The sequence below is a fragment of the Sceloporus occidentalis genome, unplaced genomic scaffold, assembly GCF_023333645.1.
Source record: "Sceloporus occidentalis isolate IW3139 unplaced genomic scaffold, rSceOcc1.0.p SCAF_212, whole genome shotgun sequence".
Taxonomy (NCBI): Eukaryota; Metazoa; Chordata; class Lepidosauria; order Squamata; family Phrynosomatidae; genus Sceloporus; species Sceloporus occidentalis.
Window position 1 is genome coordinate 1,168,259 of NW_028317192.1, and position 27,215 is coordinate 1,195,473.

The following is a 27,215-nucleotide window of genomic DNA, read 5'->3' on the forward strand; positions in this document are numbered from 1 at the left end:
GTATGCCTATCCCATGCATGTTTAATCCCCTCACTGTGTTACCCTCTACCACTTCTGCTGGGAGGCTGCTTCACGTATCTACCATCCTCTCCTGGAAGTAATAAGGATAATATTGCATCATATGTGTGTGACATCATAGGAGATTAATGGAGGATCATCCGTGATTGAACAGTGTTGGGGGGGTCACCATGATTCACACCCAACTTCACTGTGAATCCCTTGTGATCCAGTGAGAGGGATCAGACCTTTGGATCACGCAGGATTTCACTCTGGGTTTTTTCTGCACGTAGTCCATCCACCAAATGATATGACATCAGTAACCCATCATGACATCACAACTCACACAATGGGGAACAGAGCCGACTCTTTAGTAGAACATTTTAAACATGTATCTCCCACGCCTTTTCTAAGGATTAGAATTCTGTAGTCTGAGTTGCAAACCAGCAGAAGAGGTTTTTTTAACGTCTGAGCAAATAAAAAACAAAGTGTGGAGTTGGAGAATGTTGAGTTTGTGCCAAAAATCCAGCTTTTCATTAAGTTTGACAAATCCAGTGATTAATATATTAATATTAATTAAATGTTCCTCATGCAGCTCGTTAGAATATGGACGTCGAAATAGATCCAATTATAAATTCAAGGAATTCACTTAGATTTGCCTAAAATGTTGCGATATGTATCCAAATCCCCGGCACATTAACCGTTACCCTTCCCGGTTATTTTTAATCCTCATTTTTTTAAATATATTCATTATTTTAGCCATCACGAGAGACAGACGAACAGCTCATTGTTTGGACGCTCCATATGATAGCTGACGGTCCCTTCGGTTGCCCCCCTTTATATGTATGGGGGCATTCAGCAGATTCCCCCCAAATGCATATACCCCCTTCACCACCACCCCCCAATGGTAAACTAACCACCAATCAATTCCAGTGCTGGCTTGGTGAGACTTCCAGGAGGGTCTAACGAGACCCTCGTGTTCATAGCGCTCTCATTGACTTTAATAAGAGTGCAATCAGCCAATCAGTGTTACGAAACATCAGAGAGGATCTGTCCTGCTGCAGCTCTGGATCTGCAGCTTCTCCCGCAGGTTTAATATGAAGCGTCCCTTTAATGAGCGGGGCGATAATCCTTTGTGGTTCAGCTTCTAGACCCTAATTAATTATTCACTCTGTGTCCCTACGGACCCTGCCCTTTACATTAACGAGCTTGTGTGGCTGAACCAATCGAAACCCCAGATGCATGGCTTGGTTGCTACGTAACGATATGTTGAGATTTTATGTGAATTGAGGTTAGTTTGGGAAACCTGGAATTCAGAAAATTCAAGAAAGCTTGGAATGTGGGTTTTCAACTCTGCTGTAATTTATGAATTCTTTAAAATGCATTCTTTGAAAGGTAAGAAAATTCTTTAGGGAGAAGCTGCAGCTCCCCACCTCCTCGGTGGTCTCACCATTCTAATCAAAGGCAGGGGGTCTCGTTAGACGCTTGTCCTGCCACACGCGGGTATCTCACGTGTCAGGAGACGTGTTGGGGGACACCACATATGTTTAAAGGGATCTGTCACTGTCACACGCTGTAACCCCGCTTCTTCGATGAGGGCCGGGGGGGGGGGGATAAAGTCTACACCTGGGGCAGTTGGTGAAACGTATTTCTGGCCTGCGTGGGGTTTTAACTCCATAATTCTAAAGATTTCGAGATGCCCTTGAGTAGCGATTTACAATATTAAGCTTTACACGTTCCGGACTGCGGGGGTCCCGAGGACCACTGCCTATAATATATAATACATAATATTACATTTCTATCTTACAAGCTGTAAAATAACAATAAAGATTTACGGAAACCCAAATAAATCTCCCCAAACTCCTCTGGGTGATTTACAGTCAGGCTTTTATGGATAAATATTGACACAGAGACGCCTTTGGCTTTGGACCAGCGGAAGCAAACATCGGGTTTAAAGCTGCTGTCCCTGCGTTACAAACATTTTTCCTTACGCTGTCAAGAAACAATTCTTTAATCTTGTATTATTTTGCCAAATAAATATTTTTTTTTAGGGAATGTTTAATTGTCATGTGACACAAGGCACTGATAGATCAAAACCACAAAAAACTTCTTAAAGGGACAGTCTAGTGCTCCATACAGAACTATTAAAAAAACAATAAACTACTTTGTAACTCTCCCTTAATCTGCTTTTGAAAGATTTTTGGATTCTTCAAGCAGCCAATCAGTGGCAGGAAAGAACTCTCAGCGATTTTGATTGGAGATCTTTCTGCGCATGCATGCTGGGGCTTTCATTGGTCCATCCGGAACTGATCTGGAGCGGAGCACACGGCCCACATGCAGCAGCAAGTAGAAGACAGGCTCGGCCCAAACCATTCATGTCCCTTTAAATGTTACTTTGTTACTAATAATGTTATTAAACAAACAGAGGAAACGATCGATTATTTGCTGCAGGACTCTTAAAGAACAAAGACCCCAAAAATCTAACCGCGGACGTTCTAAGTCTGACACATGGATGTGCGGAGCGTTTATTATGCAATAATAATAAATAATCAATAATAATAATCAATAATAATAATAATAATCAAACCGGTTCAGAAATTTGTTAAGCTGTTAGGAGAGCAAAGATCGTTACAATTAAGTGTCGGAAATAATTTTTTTAAACGCTTGAATTAAAACGTATCATTTACAAGATCCTTCTACAAGTTTGGAAATTTGTAAGAAACTTTCTGCCATCGATGGATTTCCTTTAACTGGATTAAGGGGACCGTTTATTGCCCCTGACACCCCCCACTATTAAGGCCCTCTGTGAGTAACCCTAACCCTCTGTGAGAACTTTAATTGGCTGCCCTCCCCCTCCATGGTCCCACTATTCTTGCCACTGATTGGCTGTTTGAAGATGCCAATCAGTGGCAGGTAAGAGGTCCCATTGGAATCATTCCTCGAGACGGATGGAGTGAGCACGCCATGCGCAGGGAGATGCCCCTTGCGGGCCAGAATGGACCACATGACCATTTAAAGGGGCCGTGCGGCGATCATATACATTAACGTGTATTTGATGACAGCGTGAAAAGATAATCTCTGATCTTTCCAAGAAAGGGAACGTCTAACGAAGTCTTTATCCAGAGAAAGTTGGATTTTCACTCAGGAAGCAAAGGTCACTCCACAGAGATTTATTGCATGTCAGTCACGTCATTTAACGTCAGCAACTCTCACTCACTCACTCACTCACTCACTCACTCATTAAACAGCATAAAAAGATATTCTTGGTTTCGCTTTCTTAAAGGGGATCTCCCAGCAAATTTTCATTTCTTAAAAATAACTTAAAAATCAGTTTTAAAAAATATTGGGTGCTTTTTGGGGGTAGGAGGGTATTACTATATACAGCTCTGGGGGTTATATTACTGTATACAGTGCTGGGGGTTATATTACTGTATACAGCGCTGGGGGTTATATTACTATATACAGCTCTGGGGGTTATATTACTGTATACAGTGCTGGGGGTTATATTACTGTATACAGCTCTGGGGGTTATATTACTATATACAGCGCTGGGGGGTTATATTACTGTATACAGCGCTGGGGGGTTATATTACTGTATACAGCGCTGGGGGTTATATTACTGTATACAGCGCTGGGGGTTATATTACTGTATACAGCGCTGGGGGTTATATTACTGTATACAGCGCTGGGGGTTATTACTGTATACAGCGCTGGGGGTTATATTACTGTATGCAGTGCTGGGGTTATATTACTGTATACAGCGCTGGGGGTTATATTACTGTATACAGCGCTGGGGGTTATATTACTGTATACAGCGCTGGGGGGTTACATTACTATATACAGTGCTGGGGGGTTATATTACTATATACAGGGCTGGGGGTTATATTACTATATACAGTGCTGGGGGGTTATATTACTATATACAGTGCTGGGCGTTATATTACTGTATACAGCGCTGGGGGTTATATTACTGTATACAGCGCTGGGGGTTATATTACTGTATACAGCGCTGGGGGGTTATATTACTGTATACAGCGCTGGGGGGTTACATTACTATATACAGTGCTGGGGGGTTATATTACTATATACAGGGCTGGGGGTTATATTACTATATACAGTGCTGGGGGGTTATATTACTATATACAGTGCTCGGCGTTATATTACTGTATACAGCGCTGGGGGGTTATATTACTGTATACAGCGCTGGGGGTTATATTACTGTATACAGCGCTGGGGGTTATATTACTGTATACAGCGCTGGGGGTTATATTACTGTATACAGCGCTGGGGGGTTATATTACTATATACAGTGCTGGGCGTTATATTACTGTATACAGCGCTGGGGGGGTTATATTACTGTATACAGCACTGGGGGTTATATTACTGTATACAGTGCTGGGGTTATATTACTGTATACAGCGCTGGGGGTTATATTACTGTATACAGCGCTGGGGGTTATATTACTGTATACAGCGCTGGGGGTTATATTACTGTATACAGCGCTGGGGGTTATTACTGTATACAGCGCTGGTCTGGCGGGTATAACACTTAAAGGCTACTACAAGCTTCTACTTCCCACTCTATGGGAAATGAAGGGTAGTCTTGCCGGCCCTTGTCTGTAGGAAGGGGTTAAAGTTACACAATGACTAACGACAGAAACAATAAGATCTTTACCTGCCCATAATGTGGGAAGCAGAAGCACCAGCATGGCTAACACTGTTTCAGCCTCGTAACGCTCCAGGAGATCACCTGCCGCTCTGTATGAATAGAGCTTTATTCAAAAACAGGATATTTACAGCGGCGTAACTTAACCTGCGAGGTACCTTCACAGAAGTCTGGTTCTATTAACTATACATCATACGGGGCTGACCCCGCAGGCCCCCCCCCCCCCCCGGGGCCGACACTGCTCAGTAAGTGAAGCTGAAAATATTTAGTAAATAAACTCAGAGATTCAACGATTTACAGACGGATACCAAGAAGCAAGAAAACAGATTCCCGACCAGGAAACACCGAAAGAAAATCTTCCTGACGTGAGGTCATTTTTTAAACTAATCTCTGAAAAGTGATATCGCGGCTCTGCAGAGAGTTACAGAAAAGAGAGCCGGCGATAACCCAACACCAGCCGCGCGTTTATTACTTACAAGGGATGAGCTTGCCCTCTGTAGCATATATATTATATTATATATTAAATCAGTGAGAGGGGCCCTGTATGATGTATTGTTAAATAATTGAGATTTTACTGTAAATTACATAAGGCTGGAAAAATATCCTCACAATAACTGTACATTATACAGGGCATCTCACTGACTTAACTATACTTTATACAGGGTCCGGGTCACTGATTTATCTATACATTATACAGGGGGCCATCACTGATTTATCTATACATTATACAGGGGGCCGGTCACTGATTTATCTATACATTATACAGGGGCCCGTCACTGATTTATCTATACATTAGACAGGGGGCCAGTCATTGATTTATCTATACATTATACAGGGGGCTGGCACGCTGATTTATCTATACATTATACAGGGGCCGGGTCACTGATTTAACTATACATTATACAGGGGGCTGGTCACTGATTTATCTATACATTAGACAGGGGGCCGGTCATTGATTTATCTATACATTATACAGGGGGCTGGCACGCTGATTTATCTATACATTATACAAGGGGCTTTTCCTGCAGGAGAGGTTCCTGGGGTTACTCTGTTATATTACGCTCTGAAGTCCGGGGGTCACAATATTAACCTCACCAGCAAACTCCCACCTATGTGAATAAACTTCTCCGGACTCCATGAGTTCGGCCATAAAGCAATCAGCAAATTCAGCAGGAATGGAGCCCACATGTTATGTAAGTCGGTAAAGTTGATACTTTTTTACTTTTTGTTTTCCTGGAAGGATTTCCTCGTTAACAAAGTGGAAAGAAATCTCACCCGGCTCCGCCATACAAAGTCCAAAAGCCTTTCACAGGATCATCGATTCGAAATCCTTATCTTTATTATCAAACGAGAAGATAAGAGATATGAAAATAAACATTAAAACGTGTTTTTAATCGAAATCATAATCTGTTAAAATGTCTCCAATGAATCTTCCCTGATTGTTGCGGCCGGTTTTGTCTCTTCTATAAAACCCCCAAAACAAAGACTGGAAGCCGTCCAAGGTCTGAGTGTCAATAAAATAAAAAGGTTTCTCTAATCTATTATTCTTCCCGTCCCTCGAAGTCGAATCATCTCTTTATTGATGTGAAATTGAGGAATTTAATTAGCTTTGTGGAATTAACGAGGAATTTAATTACCTTTGTGCTTCTATAGACAGGATTCTACAGGGTGGAGGAGATATTTTTTATATTATATATATTATATATTTGTTTTATTTTGGATCTCGCGGGGGTTGTTGGGAACATGAACGTGGGTTATTGTTGCGCAGGTTGAAACCGCAAATAAACTCCGGGAGGCCGAGCTGGAAATGGCCTTAGGAGGTTTTCTCAGCCAAACGTTTATCTGTAAGTGGAGACTTTGCCAAGAAAAACTTGGTGCAGGTTATTAAAGCTCTTCTGCTGCAATAACTGAAGACTTCGGCGGTCAGAACCCCTCCATCTCTCGGTCAGCGTCGTTACCAACCAATTCTCGTTACAATGTAATCTCTGCCCACAAGACAATAATATGAATTATTAGTTGGTTGGCAGAGAACGCCAAACTTTTTGTATCAAACATGGTTTTAATCGACCCCGTAGTTTGTTGCCAAATCGAACATCGGGCATGCACAGGACTGTGTTAGCGATACTCCTGATTCTACCCCAAAACATGCTGGAATAGGCTTTGTAGAAAGCCAAAAGAACCAGTCCAGGCAAACACCTGGTGGGCCGCTGGGCGACAGCCCCACATACACCATCTGCCACTCCGGTGGGAGTAAGGATATGCCCGGTCGCCATGAGCACAAACGCGAGGCGTGGGTCCGCAGGCAATCCAGCCGCCGGCTGCCCTTCCATCAACAGGCGGCTGCTGGCCTTAAAGCGACAGGGTCACTCGGTCATCGTCAGTCCGGCCCTCGGCAGAACACAAAAATACTCTTTGATATCCACATTATTATTATTATTATCCTTTATTTATATAGCGCCAACAGTTTACGCAGCGCTTAATACAATACATAAATTCAAGGGATACATTAGGTGGAGAGAGCCCGGCTCGCAAGCTTACAATCTAGAGGGAAATGGGGTGACAAACATAAGGCACAGAGAAAGGGTGAGAGGTGGTGCGGGGGGTATCAGTGACGGGTGAGAGGTAGTGTGGGGGGTAAAAGGCACAGAGAAAGGGTGAGAGGTAGTGTGGGGGGTATCAGTGATGGGTGAGAGGTAGTGTGGGGGGTATAAGGCACAGAGAAAGGGTGAGAGGTAGTGTGGGGGGTATCAGTGATGGGTGAGAGGTAGTGTGGGGGGTATCAGTGATGGGTGAGAGGTAGTGTGGGGGGTATAAGGCACAGAGAAAGGGTGAGAGGTAGTGTGGAGGGTATCAGTGACGGGTGAGAGGTAGTGGGGGGGTATCAGTTCCGGGTGAGAGGTAGTGTGGGGGGTATCAGTGACGGGTGAGAGGTGGTGCGGGGGTATCAGTGACGGGTGAGAGGTGGTGCGGGGGTATCAGTGACGGGTGAGAGGTAGTGTGGGGGGTATAAGGCACAGAGAAAGGGTGAGAGGTAGTGTGGGGGGTATCAGTGATGGGTGAGAGGTAGTGTGGGGGGTATCAGTGATGGGTGAGAGGTAGTGTGGGGGGTATAAGGCACAGAGAAAGGGTGAGAGGTAGTGTGGAGGGTATCAGTGACGGGTGAGAGGTAGTGGGGGGGTATCAGTTCCGGGTGAGAGGTAGTGTGGGGGGTATCAGTGACGGGTGAGAGGTGGTGCGGGGGTATCAGTGACGGGTGAGAGGTGGTGCGGGGGTATCAGTGACGGGTGAGAGGTGGTGCGGGGGGTATAAGGCACAGAGAAAGGGTGAGAGGTAGTGCGGGGTTATCAGTGACGGGTGAGAGGTAGTGTGGGGGGTATAAGGCACAGAGAAAGGGTGAGAGGTGGTGCGGGGGGTATCAGTGCCGGGTGAGAGGTAGTGTGGGGGGTATCAGTGACGGGTGAGAGGTAGTGTGGGGGGTATCAGTGACGGGTGAGAGGTGGTGCGGGGGTATCAGTGACGGGTGAGAGGTGGTGCGGGGGTATCAGTGACGGGTGAGAGGTGGTGCGGGGGTATCAGTGACGGGTGAGAGGTGGTGCGGGGGTATCAGTGACGGGTGAGAGGTGGTGCGGGGGTATCAGTGACGGGTGAGAGGTGGTGCGGGGGTATCAGTGACGGGTGAGAGGTGGTGCGGGGGGTATCAGTGACGGGTGAGAGGTAGTGTGGGGGGTATCAGTGACGGGTGAGAGGTGGTGCGGGGGTATCAGTGACGGGTGAGAGGTAGTGTGGGGGGTATCAGTGACGGGTGAGAGGTGGTGCGGGGGTATCAGTGACGGGTGAGAGGTGGTGCGGGGGTATCAGTGACGGGTGAGAGGTGGTGCGGGGGGTATAAGGCACAGAGAAAGGGTGAGAGGTGGTGCGGGGGGTATCAGTGCCGGGTGAGAGGTAGTGTGGGGGGTATCAGTGACGGGTGAGAGGTGGTGCGGGGGTATCAGTGACGGGTGAGAGGTAGTGTGGGGGGTATAAGGCACAGAGAAAGGGTGAGAGGTAGTGTGGGGGGTATCAGTGACGGGTGAGAGGTGGTGCGGGGGTATCAGTGACGGGTGAGAGGTGGTGCGGGGGGTATAAGGCACAGAGAAAGGGTGAGAGGTGGTGCGGGGGGTATCAGTGCCGGGTGAGAGGTAGTGTGGGGGGTATCAGTGACGGGTGAGAGGTGGTGCGGGGGTATCAGTGACGGGTGAGAGGTGGTGCGGGGGTATCAGTGACGGGTGAGAGGTAGTGTGGGGGGTATCAGTGACGGGTGAGAGGTGGTGCGGGGGTATCAGTGACGGGTGAGAGGTGGTGCGGGGGTATCAGTGACGGGTGGGGGGTATAAGGCACAGAGAAAGGGTGAGAGGTGGTGTGGTGGTTGTCTCAATGACAAGGAAGTTCTAGCAGCTAAGGTGGTGCGGCTTCTCTGAAGAAGTGGGTTTTAGATTCCAGAGGCATGGGGGCAGCTCGAGTGAAATCTTGTAGACGGGAAAAGGAAGAGGTGATGAGTGAGGAGGAGAGCCTTTGTTAGGGAACAGTTAAGGACTGGAGGGAGTTTATGGTTGGAGATGATAGGAATAAAATTGGTTAGGTTGCTGTTACAGGGTCACCGTACCCAAGGCTGGGTCCCCCTGTTTGAGGGCTGAGGAATCACCAGTCAGTCCCTCATACGGATCGCACTCAGCTATCCACGGATCATCCAGACCACCATTCGTAGCAAACCAAGAAGAACTCTCTTTATTACAAACACACAGAACTTTATACAATCTCAATGCAATGTGTACCAAACCCAACCCCCAATCCCATCAGCCACATCCCATCACAAATCCCATCAGTATACAGGGGATGTATCAGGTGAGGGGATTACAGAATACAATGGGTTCCCCCACCTGTGTTATCCCCCCTGTAGTGCGGGGGCCGTCTGGGCAGACAGGGCTGTGCTGGCTGATTAAGAGCCCCAGCCAGATTATAGGATCGTCTCTTTGAAGGCTGGGGCTGAATCCACATCAGTCTCTGGGCCGGTTACACAATAAACACAATATAATATATTACCGGGTCACAGTATACAGAACCGGATACAAAAGTGCTCCGTGACCCGGCTAAACTTCATATGACATATGAGCCAGCTAGCCTGGCCCTGTCACAGTTGCGCATGTTGGTTAAGTTTGGTGGTTGAGAGTGATAGGAATTGGGAGGAATATGTGGGGGACAGAAGTAGCAGAGCAAACACAGGCAGGTTTCACATATAAAGGTTTAGCGTAGAGGTGCTGGGATAGCTGTGATGGCAGAGAGATGGAGAGGGATGGGATCTGGAATGGTTTAATGGGGAGAAGTGGGTACTAAATGGATCCAAAGTGTTGGTGCTCTCTACTGGCGCGTTTACATAGATCTGGTAAATAACTGTCTATATATATATATATATATATTAGGACAACACGGGGGTGGCTGGGAGAGGGGCAGGGAGGGCAGGCAAAACGTCAGTTGTTGTGGGGAAGATGGAGGAGGGTATTGCAGGCTTTGAGGGTATTGCAGGCTAGAAGGGTTACAAAAAAACAAAGAAATGCTAATAAAACTGGCAAAAGGTTACTCACCTGGCACACTTCTACGCTGCATCATTTATGCCAAAGACACAAAAAACTAATAAAACTATTTGCAACACTCGGAACAGAAAGAGTTAACTTTGTGTCAGTAAACAGCGAGCTATCGCAGGTGGAAGAAACCGGAGCAGATTTTGAGATTCTTCCAAAAACAACATTTTAGACCCGTTCTGTTTTGTCTTCAGTCCAAAGGTTTTTCCCCTTCTGCCCGTTACCTGCACAAAATTCCCCTGGCCGTGAAAGGTGCGCGGCGCAGGGAAATTCCTGAAAGATCAGATTTCACGACACGCTCGGTACAAATAAGCAGCCGGCGCAAGTTCAGCGTGTATTCCGCACAGGACTTCGAGCCGCCAGCAGCCTCTCGGAGCGCGTTACAAAACGTCCATTTACTGGTGAGTAAGTAAAATAATAGTTTTACAAAAAAAATAAAATACATTTTATGACGGTGGGTCCCTCGCCAATCGCAAGCAGTCTCAAAATCAAAAGGTGCGCAGCACAATGCATGGATCAAAAGCACCAAAGGGTTAATAAAAAAGAAGAAATAAAATAATTCAGCCAAATTATTTATTACGGTTTGCATGGAGATGGTGTTTTTTACAATATTACAATGTAGCCGGATCTTTACTTCTTATAATTAATATTATTGTTCTTATATATATTATTATTATTATTATTATTTATTTATTTTTTGTTATAGTTATTATTACTGTTGTTATTATTATTCTTATTAATAATATTCTTATTGTTATATATAGTATTCCTGTTGTTGTTGTTATTGTTTTTGTTGTTATGATTATAATTAATATTATTATTCATAGTAATTATTGTTATTATGGTTATTGTTGTTTTATTATTGTATGTTGGTTGTGTGGTTGTGATCGCGCTGTTCTATTATTGAGGCTGGCAGTGATTTTTTTCGCATGCATCCCCTTTAGTACTTGAGGTAGTGGATACAGTGCAGAGAAGCAGGGCCTGCTGTATGCATTTTCGATGCATTTTCGAGTTTTGAAGCAATTTTTTTTGTTTTATATTTAATTGTTTATAATAATTCTTCCATTTCAGAGGCAAATTATTGTAAATAAATGATAGTAATAACGTAACAAGTTTACAGATCTGATCAGACCTCACCTAGAGTTTTAGAGTTCAGGAGAGAGTTAAGAGGAGGCGACTAAAATGGGGAAAAAATAATCGGGAAAGATGAGGGGTCTCAATATGCTCGAGAGAGAGACATTAAAATACATAAAGGGATTTAACAAAGTACAGGAGGGAAGTTTATTTTCGATGTTACACTAACACCAAAAATAAATCTAACACTAGAGGGTCAGAGGCTTAGATGGATGACCATTAGATAAGTGGAACAGACACCCAGCAGAGGTGGTAGAGGGTAATACAGTGAGGGTATTAAACATGCATGGGATAGACATACAGCTCCTAAATCTAAGACGAGACCAATGACTCGGGGGCCGAATGGAGGCCGATCTGCCGGCAGGTTCTGGGTTTTTGTTTTTTGATTCATAGACTGAAATCTTCTTATTATATATATTATTATTATTATATATCTTTTTAAAGGTAAATATAGCAATTCTCTAATACTATAAAGAGAATCCTTCCAGTAAAATCAGTGCGGTTTAGTAAATTCACCCCAATGACTCGAACCCCTTCTTTTCTTTTTATTCCCCAACGCGTCAGGTAAATATGTGAACCCGGGGCAAGCTTTTAACGCACAAATGACATAAATTACCTATATGACCAAAAATCACAAAACTCAGTTATCTTCACCAAAAGCACTTCGAGAAAGAAACTCGTTAGGCGGCATTCCGGAAAGTCGGGAGAAAACTTCTAATGAAAGAGACTTCTGTGCATCGAGACAATAAATCGCGGTTAATAAATACTCTGACGCGGGAATCGGGAATCGTTCTCTTCCAAAGGTCTTCTTATAATCTCATATAAGATTTCTGCCCTCAAATATTAACCATTTACTGTCTTTACTGAAAACCCTTGAATTAACCCTTTTTCTTCCTGTATCTTATATGCAGAGGAAAGAATGTCGGGTTTCTTTTATTTACAGACATTTGGAATATTCCTGTTTTGTCTTATTTTAACTTGCAACTTTGTTTCCTGGTAAATATTCAGCCCAAGAGGGGTTAATATAACCTTATAATACATTGAGTGTTGCTTTTATTTAATGTAAATGTCTCCCAGGCAACATCAATAAGAGGAACGTGTTTATATAATTCATAATTCTCAGAAACTGTGTCCCCACTTTGAAGACATTCTGACAACATACGTCCCGAGTCTCCCTGTTTAGTCTATCCAGTCCCTCTTTGGACCCCAAACTCCTGTGCTCTCTTTCTTCCCCTGATGCCAATATTTTTTTCTCCCGACGCCCCTCTCTCTCCCCCTGACGCCCCTCTCTCCTCCCCAGATGCCCCTGTTAACAGCCCCTCTTTCCTCCCCTGATGCCCCTCTTCCCTCCCCTGATGCCCCTCTCTCCTCCCCTGAATGTTTGCTGGGTGTGAGGGGATCGCAGGGTTCTACAGCCCTAAAAGCCCCGATAATGTGTATAGAAACAGCAGGGAATGTGCCTAAATATCTTGCTTTGTAATAAATATAACGCATCACCGCGCGATAATAATCGTTTGTATTTCTCATTCCGCAGAAGCCGCTCGGCAGGAAAATGTTTGTAAAGAAACGGAATTCCCTCTCAGGTGCGGATTTATTCAGCTTTGGCTCATTAAAACTTAATTAATAGACTCCCATTTCACCCGCTCCACACTTTGCCAGGAGCCCCAATCATTAGCCCAATTTGTCTTGTGGTTAATCCTCCTCAAACATAGAAACCCAGAACCTGCCGGCAGATCGGCCCCTGTCCGGCCCCTCTAGTCTGCAAAGACTTAGACCTTAATCAGTCGTTGGTCTCGTCTTAGATTCAGGAGCCGTATGTCTATTCCATGCATGTTTAATACCCTCATGGTATTACACTCTACCACTTCTGCTGGGAGGCTGTTCCACTTATCTACCTGCCTCTCAGTATTGTAAAAACATAAGCAGTTTTAGGCCAGCAGGAAGTAGATAATGCATAGAGATATATATCCAAATCTATAAATATTTTTTAAAATTTTCAGTTACCTGACATATGTATTTATATCCGCTTTTAACAAATAGTATATTTTAGTAAAGGTTTTATTAAACACTTTTTTCTCCACTTATTCAAAAATGTGTATTTTTTCCCCCATTTTCAGATGCAAATGAAATTAAGAGGGGATCCCTGATCAAATCTCCTCCGCCCTACATCTTTAACAATCGGGTAATTGAATGAAATTGTTTACTTTGTAAATTATCAGTCACCTGATATTCTGAATCTGAGACATTGTTATTAAACATTTTTATTAATGGTTTTTTTTTTTGAAATATTTCTATACCACGGGAGCAGCCGTCCCCGGGATCTGCAGGATTATTCCTCCCCATGAAGTTATCTCTCCCTTGTTAAATTGCTGATTGCTGCGGATTGGTTCTGGCAGAATTTGTAATGATGGGGGAGGGGAGAACTTTAGAAAAGGAAATTGATTAAAAATGCTGGCTCTGCCACCGATCACAGCTCTCCTGGGGTAAAACCGTCTCTTATTTATAAACAAAATACCTCCAAAACTTTTATACGAATTGACAAAAAAGCACAAGCTTTAAATGGTTTTAATGTTACAAAAAATGTATATTTAACCTAAATTCCTTTTTTTTTATTTTTTTATTTTTAGTCTTCGTGGAAAGTGCGTCTCTTTAAACTTTTTCAAACTACGGATAATAAGTTCATCCTCTCCTACTACGAGCCCGACGGCGTGTCAGAAAAAATGAAAGGCACCATTAAAATCTGCAAGTATGTACCTCAAAGAAGCATTTTTATGTTTCCAAAACATTGAGCGCTCACAATCCATTCTGGGGCAGAAGAGCAGATTTTTAGTTGATTTTCTATTCATTTATCAGTTTTATTTATTTCTTTTCTCTCTCAGTATCAAAAGCATTAAGAAGGAATACAATTCGGAGAAGATGTCGGCCATCTTGAGCAGTTTTAATATTTCTCATCACAAAGTAATCCGCGTCAAAACTGAGGATCGGGACTTTTACCTCAGCGATGAGATAGAGTGAGTTCACAAATATGTTTGAAATAACGGAATTTATGTAAATAGCTTCCAACTTCCTGCTCGGGCTGACGGGAGAGAACAGGAAGTGGCTTCCAACTTCCTGCTCGGGCTGACGGGAGAGAACAGGAAGTGGCTTCCAACTTCTTGCTAAGGTAGGAAGAGAACAGGAAGCGACATACAACTTCCTGCTCGGGCTGATGTAGGAGAGAACAGGAAGCGGCTTCCAACTTCCTGCTCGGGCTGGCGGGAGGATTCCAATGCTGCCTGCACTGAGGGATTGTGGGAAACAGAGGGGAATTTGCATAAAATGTCTAAATAAACAAAATATAAATCTGGATTTCATTTCTGGATTTTTTTTAAAAGTATGTAAAATTAATGATAAAAAGGGAAATCAAATCCTTAAAACTTCCTTATCTCCAAAAAATGGATATAAGGTAGTTATATTAGCCTAGGAAAAAAATGGTGTCAAAATTGATACCTATTTTTTGAGCTGACATAGACAAAAAAAATCACATTACATAAGATTTGTGGGTTTTTTTTGGAAAGTACAAAATACATTAAAATCTTGATATTAATTTTAATTATAGCATAATATAATAAATATATTGTAGAAACAGAACGCAAACAATTACAATTCTGGGACCTCAGAGGTCTCTATTTCCATTCCATCTAAAGAAGAGACCTCTGAGGCCTCAAAAGCTTAAAAATTTTAATTTTTTTTTTACCTTTTTTCCTCTTTTTAATTTTGCAGGGAAGAACTTGATGATTGGTACGAGTGCCTCACAAATGCATGGATCAAAGAGAACACAAGCACGGTAAGAGCTATAATAAAATGGGTTATAACACATGATATCGGGGAATATTGCACAAGGCGCTTTATCGTGTGTTATGCCACGGGTGTCTCATTAAATTATATAAAATATATGATTTATCTTTATCAATGTGCCAGGATTCGGAGGAAGCAGCGTGTAATACGCCAGTTACAGGCTGTTTCCCTCGGCATAAAATTCATCCTTTTTTTTTTGTTTATAGGATATAAGCGGACCAAAGATTTTACACCCAAAGCCTCCCAGACCCTCGTCTGAAACATTAAATGTAAGGAGACAACCAATCAAATGCAGAATCATATGAAAATGTGAAAGGGGTAAAACTGAGGGTTTTATTGAGTGAGATCGGGTACCGATTGGGGTTTTTGGCACCTTGGAGGCTTCTCAGATCCAATCAAATAAAGCCAAAGGCTGGGATTGTTACTTTATACAGCGCTGGGGGGTTATATTACTGTATACAGCGCTGGGGGTTATATTACTGTATACAGCGCTGGGGGTTATATTACTGTATACAGTGCTGGGGGGTTATATTACTGTATACAGCGCTGGGGGTTATATTACTGTATACAGTGCTGGGGGTTATATTACTGTATACAGCGCTGGGGGGTTATATTACTGTATACAGCGCTAGGGGGGTTATATTACTGTATACAGCGCTAGGGGGTTATATTACTGTATACAGCGCTAGGGGGGGTTATATTACTGTATACAGCGCTAGGGGGGTTATATTACTGTATACAGCGCTAGGGGGTTATATTACTGTATACAGCCATGGGCGTAGGAACCCCTAAAAATCTGGGGGGGACAGCATTTCCCCCCATCAGATCCCCACTTTCTCCCCATCTCTCACACTATCTACCCCCTCTCCCCCTTCTCACACTATCTACCCCCTCTCACACTTTCTTAGTATCTACCCCCTCCCTTCTCACACTATCTACCCTCTCCCTACCCCCCTTCTCACTAGCTACCCTCTCTTCTCACTAGCTACCCTCTCCCTATCGCCCCCTTCTCACTAGCTACCCTCTCCCTACCGCCCCCTTCTCACCAGCTACCCTCTCCCTACCCCCCCTTCTCACTGTCTACCCCAGGGGTGTTCTGCAGTGGGCCACTTCATCAGTATTGTATCCGTGCGCGGGCCGCACTCATTTTTCACTGTGAGAAAATATGGCCTTTAATAAAATATGCAGATTAAAATAAAGTAAATGACACAAAACCTTTACTTTTCCTCTCACTGATTTCTGGGCCTAGAAAGTTTTGTGACTACAAATTCAGGACTCAGGATAATTAAAAATGAAATAGTTCTATTTATTCTAGGGATGCACCGAAATGAAACTTCTGGACCAAAACATTCACGGTTCACTTAGCCAAAAAAAATTTATCAATATGACTTGGCATGATAGGAGTGTGATTGCTAACAGCAATCACACTTCTGTCATACCCAGACAGCCAGTACACGCTGGTACAGGGTGGCTGTAAGTGATGTGCAGACCCCATATTGCTGGCAGCATCAATACACAAGGGGGCAGCTAGCTAGGTTTCAGCATGTACTGGCTGACTTGGCATGATAGGAGTGTGATTGCTAACAGCAATCACAGTCCCATCATGCCTAGATTCCAGCACTTACACATCCATGCTATCACACACACTCATTCATTCATATACTCATTCATTCACAGATTCATTCCCTCAATCACGCATACTCATTCAAACACCCTCCCCACCCCCTTACCTGCACTGCAGCTGCTCGATGCCGCTCACAGACTTCAGAAGGCGCGGCCTCCCTCTGCGTTCTCTGGTACTGCACAGAACGCAGGATGTGATGTGATGTCAAGTGAACTCTGCTGGGTTCCGCTTCCTCTGTGCAGTACAGAAGACCCTCCCGCAGCTAAGTAGCAGGGCTCGAGGTGCAAACCGCGTAAGATCGGTTGCCCTGGCTGCCGATCTTACGCGGGTCGCACCTCGAGGTCTCGCGGGCCGCATTTGCGGCGTTTCTATTGGGGGGGGGTTCCTACGGCCCTGGGGAGGATTTCTTCATTATCGGTCCCCCCCGCATGAGTTACTGGGGAGGATCTGTCCCCCCGTCCCCCCCCGGTTCCTACGCTCATGTATACAGCGCTAGGGGGGGTTATATTACTGTATACAGTGCTGGGGGGTTATATTACTGTATACAGCGCTGGGGGTTATATTACTGTATACAGCCCCGGGGGGTTATTACTGTATACAGTGCTGGGGGTTATATTACTGTATACAGCGCTGGGGGGTTATATTACTGTATACAGCGCTGGGGGGTTATATTACTGTATACAGCGCTGGGGGGTTATATTACTGTATACAGCGCTGGGGGTTATATTACTGTATACAGCGCTGGGGGTTATATTACTGTATACAGCGCTGGGGTTATATTACTGTATACAGCGCTGGGGGGTTATATTACTGTATACAGCGCTGGGGGTTATATTACTGTATACAGCACTGGGGGGTATTACTGTATACAGTGCTGGGGGTTATATTACTGTATACAGCGCTGGGGGTTATATTACTGTATACAGCACTGGGGGTTATATTACTGTATACAGCGCTGGGGGGTTATATTACTGTATACAGCACTGGGGGGTTATATTACTGTATACAGCGCTGGGAGGTTATATTACTGTATACAGCGCTGGGGGTTATATTACTGTATACAGCACTGGGGGGTATTACTGTATACAGCGCTGGGGGTTATATTACTGTATACAGCGCTGGGGGTTATATTACTGTATACAGCGCTGGGGGGTTATATTACTGTATACAGCACTGGGGGGTTATATTACTGTATACAGTGCTGGGGGTTATATTACTGTATACAGCACTGGGTGGTATTACTGTATACAGTGCTGGGGGTTATATTACTGTATACAGCGCTGGGGGTTATATTACTGTATACAGCACTGGGGGTTATATTACTGTATACAGCGCTGGGGGGTTATATTACTGTATACAGCACTGGGGGGTTATATTACTGTATACAGCGCTGGGGGGTTATATTACTGTATACAGCGCTGGGGGTTATATTACTGTATACAGCACTGGGCGGTATTACTGTATACAGTGCTGGGGGTTATATTACTGTATACAGCGCTGGGGGTTATATTACTGTATACAGCACTGGGGGTTATATTACTGTATACAGCGCTGGGGGGTTATATTACTGTATACAGCACTGGGGGGTATTACTGTATAAAGTTCTGTATTACAACAGTTTTATTACTTTTGTTTTTATTTTGTTACTTTTTTTGTTTTATTGTCAGGATGATCGACCCAAATCATATCCTGAAAACTATCCAAAAAGTGGAAATCAATTGGCTGAAGTAAGTTAAACGACATACAGTATATATTATAAGATGAATTATCACGAGACACGTCATAAAGAACCATATCAGATAATGTCTGCCCCCAACAAGAGGCCAGAATCTAACACTAGAGGGTCAGAAGAAGGTTTTACATTACTGAGAGGGTGGTAGATAATTGGAACAGCCTCCCAGCAGAAGTGGTAGAGGGTGATACAGTGAGGGTATTAAACATGCATGGGATAGACATACGGCTCCTGAATCTAAGACGAGACCAACGACTGATTAAGGTTTGAGTCGTTACAGCAGGAGAAACGGGCAGACTAGACGGGGGCCGCAGGGGGCCGATCTGCCGGCAGATTCTAGAGAGAAACTGATCCCTGTTTTTATGATTCTCACCTTCCATAAATCACTTTTATTAATATTATTTATTGATTTATATAGCGCCATCATACTCCGTGGTGCTGTACAATGGGTCCTGATGAATGCCGCAATGCTTTTTTTTACAGGAAAACGAGAGGGAGAGATCTCACACAGACCCAGGTGTGATCTGTAAAACGTCGCCAACAGCAAGTCAGCAACAAAAGGTGAGGTGGCCTATATCCCGGCTCTTCGATCACATTCCGCGTCTTCTAAACGAGGGGAAGCCTCGCGTGCTCTCCACTCGCCTGACACTTCCATGGCTTTATTAAGAAAATAAAATAATGGATACAATTAAAGGGGATCTAAAATAAAAAACAATGGATAAATATTAGAACCCCCCCCCCTTTATGTATTTCCCATGGAAGCGGCCATCTTAACTTCCTGCAGGTGCTGCAGGATTATTCCTCCCCATTAAGTTATCTCCCCTCTATTAAGCTGCTGATTGTTGCTGATTGGTTCAGGCAGCCTTTGTAAGAGGTGGGGGGGAGACGAGAAAGAGACATTAATAGGATAATGCTGGCTCTGCCACCGATCTCAGGTTAAACTAAGTAAACAAAAGCATAGATTTGGGTACAAATTAGGGATCGTGGGAATTGTAGTCCTTTTTTACATGCCAGTCCCTGCATGAACTGCTGTTTGTGAAAGATCTCTTTGTGACCTCTCAGGGGGGGCTCCGTGTTGATGTACAGATCAACTACGCAGACCGAAGTACCATTCCACTGCCTGACCACCCCCAACCAATGAATACTCTGCAGGTAAGCGGATATGCCCTGCGTAGGTTGGCATTAAGGGCCTGTAAGTCTGGGCGAGTTTATGGTCAGTTCAGTAGCACACCCTCTGAGCTGAAATTATAGAAGCTCTTTGGCTTATACCATCTCCCACCATCTTACCTCCCTGCGAGGGTGGTAGATGAATGGAACAGCCTCCCGGCAGAGATGGTAGAGGCTAATGGCTCCTGAATCTAAGACAAGACCAACTCCTTAAATAGAGTCAGCAAAAAAAGGACAGACTTTTAATACAGAAATCCAGGTTACTTTCAATATTTGATTAACTTTTTGGGGACACATAACGACCCGGCACAGAAGTCCCTAATCAGGGGTTTGGGATGTACCCCAAAAATGGGGGATCACCCTTAACAAGGGTCAGATGGCCGTCCATGTGGGCCAGTGTGGTGCTGTTAGTGTTTGGCGTATTATGATATTTTTTTACATTAATATTTTCGGTGTTGCTGGATTTATAATAATTTGTTACAGAATTTCAGTAATTACAACAATTCAAATCTAGATACAAAGTTCCCTCATTCTTATAGATTCCATAATATAGAATGTTTTCTTTATTTTTAGAATGTTTATTTAACTGGTAGATGTCCCGTAGTTGACGTTTTTGCCCGTGTCACCCCAGACTGTGGAGTTAACCCCTTTATATCTCTTCCTTGGGTTCCAGCGGACGCGCAGAGGTCACAGTAGCCAATCTTCTGAGGAAACGTTCCCCCAGCCAGATTACGTAAGCGAGACGGAATCCGAAGAGAATAAATACGACGTTCCGCGCAGACTATATCCGGTACAATGTCTCCAGAACATGGGGGAGTCTCTGAATTCTTCTCTCTCCCGTTTCCCCCCGCAGTACGGCGCCGGGTTATTGGGTTCTCTCCCCCCTCAATGTTAAGCCAAGTTCCTCTCCACCATCCTGATCCCTCCTCTGTTCTCTCTCACTCTCCATTATCCTGATCCCTCCTCTTTTCTTCTCTCTCACTCTCCACTATCCTGATCCCTCCTCTGTTCTTCTCTCTCACTCTCCATCATCCTGATCTCTCCTCTGTTCTTCTCTCTCACTCTCCACCATCCTGATCCCTCCTCTGTTCTTCTCTCTCACTCTCCATCATCCTGATCTCTCCTCTGTTCTTCTCTCTGACTCTCCACTATCCTGATCCCTCCTCTGTTCTTCTCTCTCTCTCTCTCCACTATCCTGATCCCTCCTCTGTTCTTCTCTCTCACTCTCCTGATCCCTCCTCTGTTCTTCTCTCTCACTCTCCACCATCCTGATCTCTACTCTGTTCTTCTCTCTGACTCTCCACCATCCTGATCCCTCCTCTGTTCTTCTCTCTCACTCTCCTGATCCCTCCTCTGTTCTTCTCTCTCACTCTCCACCATCCTGATCTCTCCTCTGTTCTTCTCTCTGACTCTCCACCATCCTGATCCCTCCTCTGTTCTTCTCTCTCACTCTCAACCTTCTGCTATTCAGATCCCTCCACTGTACATTATTTTTCTCACTCTCCACTATTCTTTCTGTGGAACACACAGAGTAATCTCACTCTTGTATTCTAATAAGGGCTTCACAGTAGAATCTCAATTCAGAATTTTAATTCACTAAAGAGGGTAGTAGATAAGTGGCACATTCTCCCAGCAGAAGTGGTAGTGGCTAATACAGTGATGGAATTTAAACATGGGATATGCATGGGATAGGCATATGGCTGAACGTCTTTACAGCAGGAGAAACGGGCAGACTAGACGGGCCGAATGGGGGCCGATCTGCCGGCGAGTTCTATGTTAATTCATTATTAATATTAGTATTATTGTTATCAGCGCCGAGATGCCTCTCCGGAGTCCGGGTGCCAAAGTGATGGAGCCGACGATTCGGAAATTGAAGAAAATGTCTACATACCCATGAAATCTGTGTAAGAAATCTAACATTTTCTTATTAATGTTCGTTATCGTAATACTGAAAGAGATACATTTTATCCTCTCAAAGCAGGAAACTTTTAATAAAAATTTCTTAGATTGTGGTAGATCAATGGAACAGCCTTCCATCAGAAGTGGGGTAAATCAGTCTCATGCTTTAACCCCTAGAACGCCAGCTCTGTAGAAGCAAACTGGGCTCAGAAAGTACTATCGCCTCCTATTGTCAGCAGTTGCCAAAATGTAATTCATAGACTGTTATTTATACTGAAATTATTATTATTTATTGGTTTATATAGCGCTGTCATATTCCATGGCGCTGTACAAGTTAAAAATTATTTTTTACCATTATATCATGTGATTTTATGCTAACTTTGCGCTTTTCTTTTATCTTAATTTTTACTTTAGAAAAGGGGCTGATGAGCCTTTGTGGACTCTCAACACCCTAAGCCAGAATATATATTGTTTCTGTAATTATAACATTTAAGCCCTTGTTATGTTAAACATGTTATATATAGTAAATTATTATTTAATATGGATTTATATAGCACCATCATATTCCACAGCGCTGTACGATAGTGACATTTTTTTACCATTATATCACGTAATTTGATGGTAACTTTGCCTTAAACTAAGTATCATTGAATAATCTAACTTTCTCTAAAAAAAATATAGGTTTATTTATTTAAGCATCTCCAAAGCACCCCCATCACTACCACGCAAAGGGTTAAAATCACATGAATTGTTTGACAGGTCATTTTAATAAAATCAATTAGTTATCTAAACGCTGTGAAAGTGACAGAACTCCTTAAGGTTCACGCTTTCAGGTTATAAAAAGGAGATTGGGGGCCGATCTGCCGGCAGGTTCTTGGTTCTAATCTGTATTGTCAAGTCGACGTTCTATAATATGATAATGAGAAGTCCCTTTAAGGTTGCATGGTGCCCCCCGTCCTGGAGAAGCCCCCTATATGTATTCACTACCCCCCCACACAAACTCCCCTAAGTTAGGAATATAGAAAAACTACTTTTTAAAGTTTTTTTTTGTTGTTTTTTTAGTTTATCCACAAAGGAGGCGTCTGTGCCAAATGAGCAGAAAGAGTCCCCCAAATCTGTAGGCAGCGCCGTCCCTTTAAGGAAATTCCAGGGTAGCAGATTGAAAAAAACCTACCTGTTTACACTAAGATTGTAAGTGCGGGCAGATCAGATCCGCTGGAAATGGTGGGTGTGGCTGGGGGCGGGGCTTTACCTGGACTTTTTATGTGACTTTGTGCCCCATTGCTGGGTATTTGTGTCACTGAGTGGGGCATTTAGAAGAATAATATTGTTTTTGTTTACCCCGTTTAATTTATAAAGCTGTTCCCTGCTGTTTCTATACACATTATCAGGGCTTTTAGGGCTGTAGAACCCTGCCATCCCCTCATACCCAGCAAACATTCTGACCTCCTAGAAAACGAGAGGTGTGAGAGGGGCGAATAGCTTAATTTTAAGGTATATAAAATAAATTGTATTAAAAAATAAAACTTAAAAAAAGTGACTGTTTTCCCTTAAGTGTTCATTTCAGCTAATAAACCACCACTAAAATGTAATACGAATAATATATTAAAGATTTCTCTAATTATCAATAAAAAATGCACAATAAACAGTTTACAGAATATAACAGAAAAAAACTGAAGAGAGAATTTCGGGGCCCCTGAGACCTTAGCCCTGAAATCAAGAAAATCATATTTTTAAAAGAGGATTTCTGTAATAATTATAAATATGATGTTTCCTTCCAGCGAGAAACAAAATCAAGATGATTTGGTGGAAGTAGAAATTTCCATGCTGAAGGAACACTTGAAAAACTTTTTGACTGTAGAAGAAGTCGGGGAATATTTATGGTAAGTATTGATTATCTATGGGTTACCGCAGTGTAAGAATACATTGATTTGGAATTTTCTTTATCTCGAAATGGAATTTGAAATCAGAAAAGTATCAGAAACTGATCAGGAAAGATGAGAAATCTAATAATGGAGGGAGAGGGATTTAAATACAAGGAGAAATGTTACAAGAGTCCTGACTCTAACACTAAAGCATTGGATGCTGAGATGGTATGGAGGGAAGTTTTACTTTACTGAGAGGGTGATAGGTAAGTGGCGCAGCCTCCCAGCAGAAGTGGTAGAGGGTAATACAGTGAGGGTATTAAACACGCATGGGATAGACATACGGCTCCTGAATCTAAGACGAGACCAACGACTGATTAAGGTTTAAATCTTTACAGCAGGAGAAACGGGCGACTAGACAGGGGCCGCTGGGGGCCAATCTGCTGGCAGGTTCTGGGTTTCCATGAAAGTTGATAGAAATTGGGAGATAAGCAGAGATCCTTTGCTGAATTTAGATTGTAACGACTCCTTTGTGTTCTTTTTCCGTTGTAAAGCGTCTCCAAATGGAACGGCCCCAAAGAAATCGGATGCATATTTTATCACGGCGACCGTATCAAAGCTGTTAACGACATCGGACCCAAATCTAATGACTTGTATATGGAATTGCTGGAGAATTCTCTATCGGATCAGGTGAGTTCTGAACCTTCATTTATTTCCAAGAATTGGTTTTATCCCAAAGCTAACGTTTCGGTCTACTCAGCACTTTCCATGTTGGGCAGACGTTTCATATCACAGACGGCAAGAGGGGCTTCTTTACCATGGAATAAAACTGACAAAGAATCCTAAGTCACCTTTTGGTTATGCCAAAGAACTTTCTGGAACCTTTTAACGAACCAACATTCATTAAGCAAGTCTATACAAACCTTCACACCTTCAGAGGTCCGTTCTTGAAGAAGGAACTTTTTGATGACTTGAAAGCTGAAGCGATCCTGAATGTTGGTCGCTAGAAGACATCATAAAGTTCTTTGGGTTGTCATCTCTGTGATCAATAAGACAATGTTGGTTCGGGGCGGTAAACATCCTTAGCTTTAGTCTTGCTCACAGACATTCATCGTTCACAGGTGAGACTGACGGTCGTCCGTAACCCAAAAGCCGATGTTTTCCACACCGAAGGATGCAGATGCAAAAACTCATAAAAAAATGAAAGGTAAAGAAAAACATCCAGAATGTCACAGAACAAATGGATACGCCATTAAATTATACATCTAATCATTTTTCATTCCAATTTTTAGGAACATTAATGGTCAGAAGAAGCAGCTGGAAGATGAGATGTCTTCCCCCCCCCCCCGCATAGGTGAAGAATGATGTCACAAAGCTGATTTCAGACAGAATGAAGATGAATTCATGTCCCCAGCTTACTGGTCATTACATCACAATATAGCAAGTAAGCCATGACCTCAAATGGTATAAATGATACAGAATTGTGACTTTTAAGAGGACGATGGACAGCGTCCGGTCTAATCCATTGGCAAAAGCACCAATGGCCCACGTAACGATGGCCGTGCCTTTGTGTTGCACTTTACGACGTGGAACACGAGTAACGTACAGGGTTTCCCTGTTTTCTGTGTACATACGTATGTATGCGTTGTATATACGCCCGATGTAAGCGTTTCCATGTTTTGTAACAGTTGTTTATTATATATGTTTAGTTATATCGGTGTGGAATCTTTTCCTTTTGTGCCAAAAATGTAAAGGCAAAAATATCACATTTCTTGTCATTCCGAACAAAGTTCCTTGTAGAACATTTTCTCCCTCCTTTGGAGTTCAGATGGAATACAAAAAGTTAAACGCTATTTGTAGCGACCGCTATTGTGTTTATTTGTGGCTTTCGGGGCTTCCTCCGGATGCTGGGATTTTTGGGGGGTTACTGTTCTATTCTACAAAGATTACGGGATTTTCTAGGAGCCCAAATCAGGTCCGTCTCCAGCCTGTCCTGTGACGGGTCTTCTAGAAGACTTTGGGCCTCGGAGCCAACGATTATTACAAAATGCCCCGTTATTTTAAAAGCAAGTACCAGGGGAGACATTTTTGTTATTTGGAATATAAAATACGATTATATGCCCAAGAAGGAAAAAAAAAAAGCCTTTCATGTGCTATAATTTCAAGCACTTGCCCAAAACAAACCCTAAGGCTACCAATTAAAAGTATGTGTGGCTACAAGTCACATAAAACAAAAAAAAAGAAATCTTCTATAGAGATACTTATTTTTACTGCCCAAAAATGTATCTGTTACTGGAGGGTTTTCATGGAGTTTAATACACATCCTGACACCACCTGTGCATGCGCAGCTTCTGCCCGAACTGCGCACGTATAGCTGCTACTGAAGACTGTCTGGGGTAGGTAGGAGGGCTTAAAGTCCAGAATCTTTATCACCCATCTAGGGTTTTTTCACGCTTTTATCCCCATTTACTCAGTGTTTTAAATGTTTTCACTTTCGGGGTTAACGCGCCGGATATATTTACTCCACTTGCAATAAAATCGAAATCGTGAAGTTAGCAAAAGAATCATTTAACGCGAAATGACTGCCCAATAACCGCCCTTCAATTAATTTCAGTTCAATCGCTGTAAGCTTCTGGGCACTCTTTGTATTTTTACAACAATGCACTTTATATGTTTAGCGAGCTATGAATGACTATGTATATTTCAGATTTTGTATAATGTATATTTATGGATGTATTGCGTGTCATTTATCCTAATAAAACAAGATAAATACCAAAATGTGTTACATTACGCGGCCGGAAATGTTACGAATCCCAGTAACTCGTGTCCTGCGGAGCTGTGAAAAGTTTAGTTTGGTTTAAAACAGAATGATATAATATATGATGCTTAGGCAACACATCAGACATAAAAGTGACATTACTGGCCCCTATGCTAGCATTGATACAAAGGATTTAACAACAGATCGGCCCCATCCGGCCCCCGTTTCTCCTGCTGTAAAGACTCAAACCTTAATCACTCGTTGGTCTCGTCTTAAATTCAGGAGCCGTATGTCTATCCCGCGCATGTTTAATCCCCTCACTTTATTACCCTCTACCACTTCTGCTGGGAGGCTTACCTAGCAGAAATTTGAGGCACTATGAAATAGGAAAGACTAAACAGTAACGTTGAAAATCAAAAAGGACCTTTTTCAGTATCACAAACCCTAAAAAAAAATAAAAAAATAAATTAAACAAAGAAAGTGGAAAATTACTCAGAACGCAAGCGCCTACAAGGAGCAGCCCTGAGTTTAACTATTTGCGTAGTGCGTCTGCAGCAGATAGAAATAACTGCAGCTGCATAAAATGTACCAATAATTAAGAATTTTTATTTTAGATGAATTTTTTTTTTTTTTTAAACGTACAAGTTTAAAAAATCCATGAACTGTAAAAACATTTATAACGACGAACACGTTGAGACATTATACAGGCCGCACATTATTTCACAAAACAATCCATCAAAGTTTGGATAAAAATTATTTCACCGAAGTGGATTTCAAGTCTTCGATTATAAAAGTTTCGGTACAGAAGGGGTGCAAGTCCCTCTGCTAACGAAACAGAGAACGTCGCTGTAAACCGTGTCGGCAGACATTTAAAGCTTCGCCCCGCGTGTTATTATCCCGGCCACAGGGGGGCAGCACAGAT

At 43.0% G+C, this 27,215-nt stretch overlaps 1 protein-coding gene across 1 annotated transcript; it reads left to right on the top strand.

The window, feature by feature from the left end:
• The first annotated feature begins 6,933 nt into the window (after nucleotides 1-6,933).
• Nucleotides 6,934-24,836, top strand: LOC149277529 (pleckstrin homology domain-containing family S member 1-like). Its single transcript, XM_089502812.1, has 12 exons — nucleotides 6,934-7,038; nucleotides 10,472-10,678; nucleotides 14,039-14,157; nucleotides 14,291-14,422; nucleotides 15,174-15,237; nucleotides 19,088-19,165; nucleotides 19,667-19,756; nucleotides 20,445-20,561; nucleotides 21,584-21,675; nucleotides 23,452-23,553; nucleotides 24,090-24,225; nucleotides 24,828-24,836. Exons 1-12 carry the CDS (start codon nucleotides 6,934-6,936, stop codon nucleotides 24,834-24,836), a joined length of 1,251 nt encoding a protein of 416 aa, XP_089358938.1.
• The last annotated feature ends 2,379 nt before the right edge of the window (nucleotides 24,837-27,215 follow it).

Coding starts and splice junctions, on each gene's coding strand:
- LOC149277529 (XM_089502812.1), top strand. CDS start 6,934: ATGAGCACAAACGCGAGGCGTGGGTCCGCAGGCAATCCAGCCGCCGGC. Junction 10,679..14,038: donor TACAAAACGTCCATTTACTG/GTGAGTAAGTAA, acceptor TTTTATTTTTAG/TCTTCGTGGAAAGTGCGTCT. Junction 15,238..19,087: donor TCAAAGAGAACACAAGCACG/GTAAGAGCTATA, acceptor TTTTTTTTACAG/GAAAACGAGAGGGAGAGATC.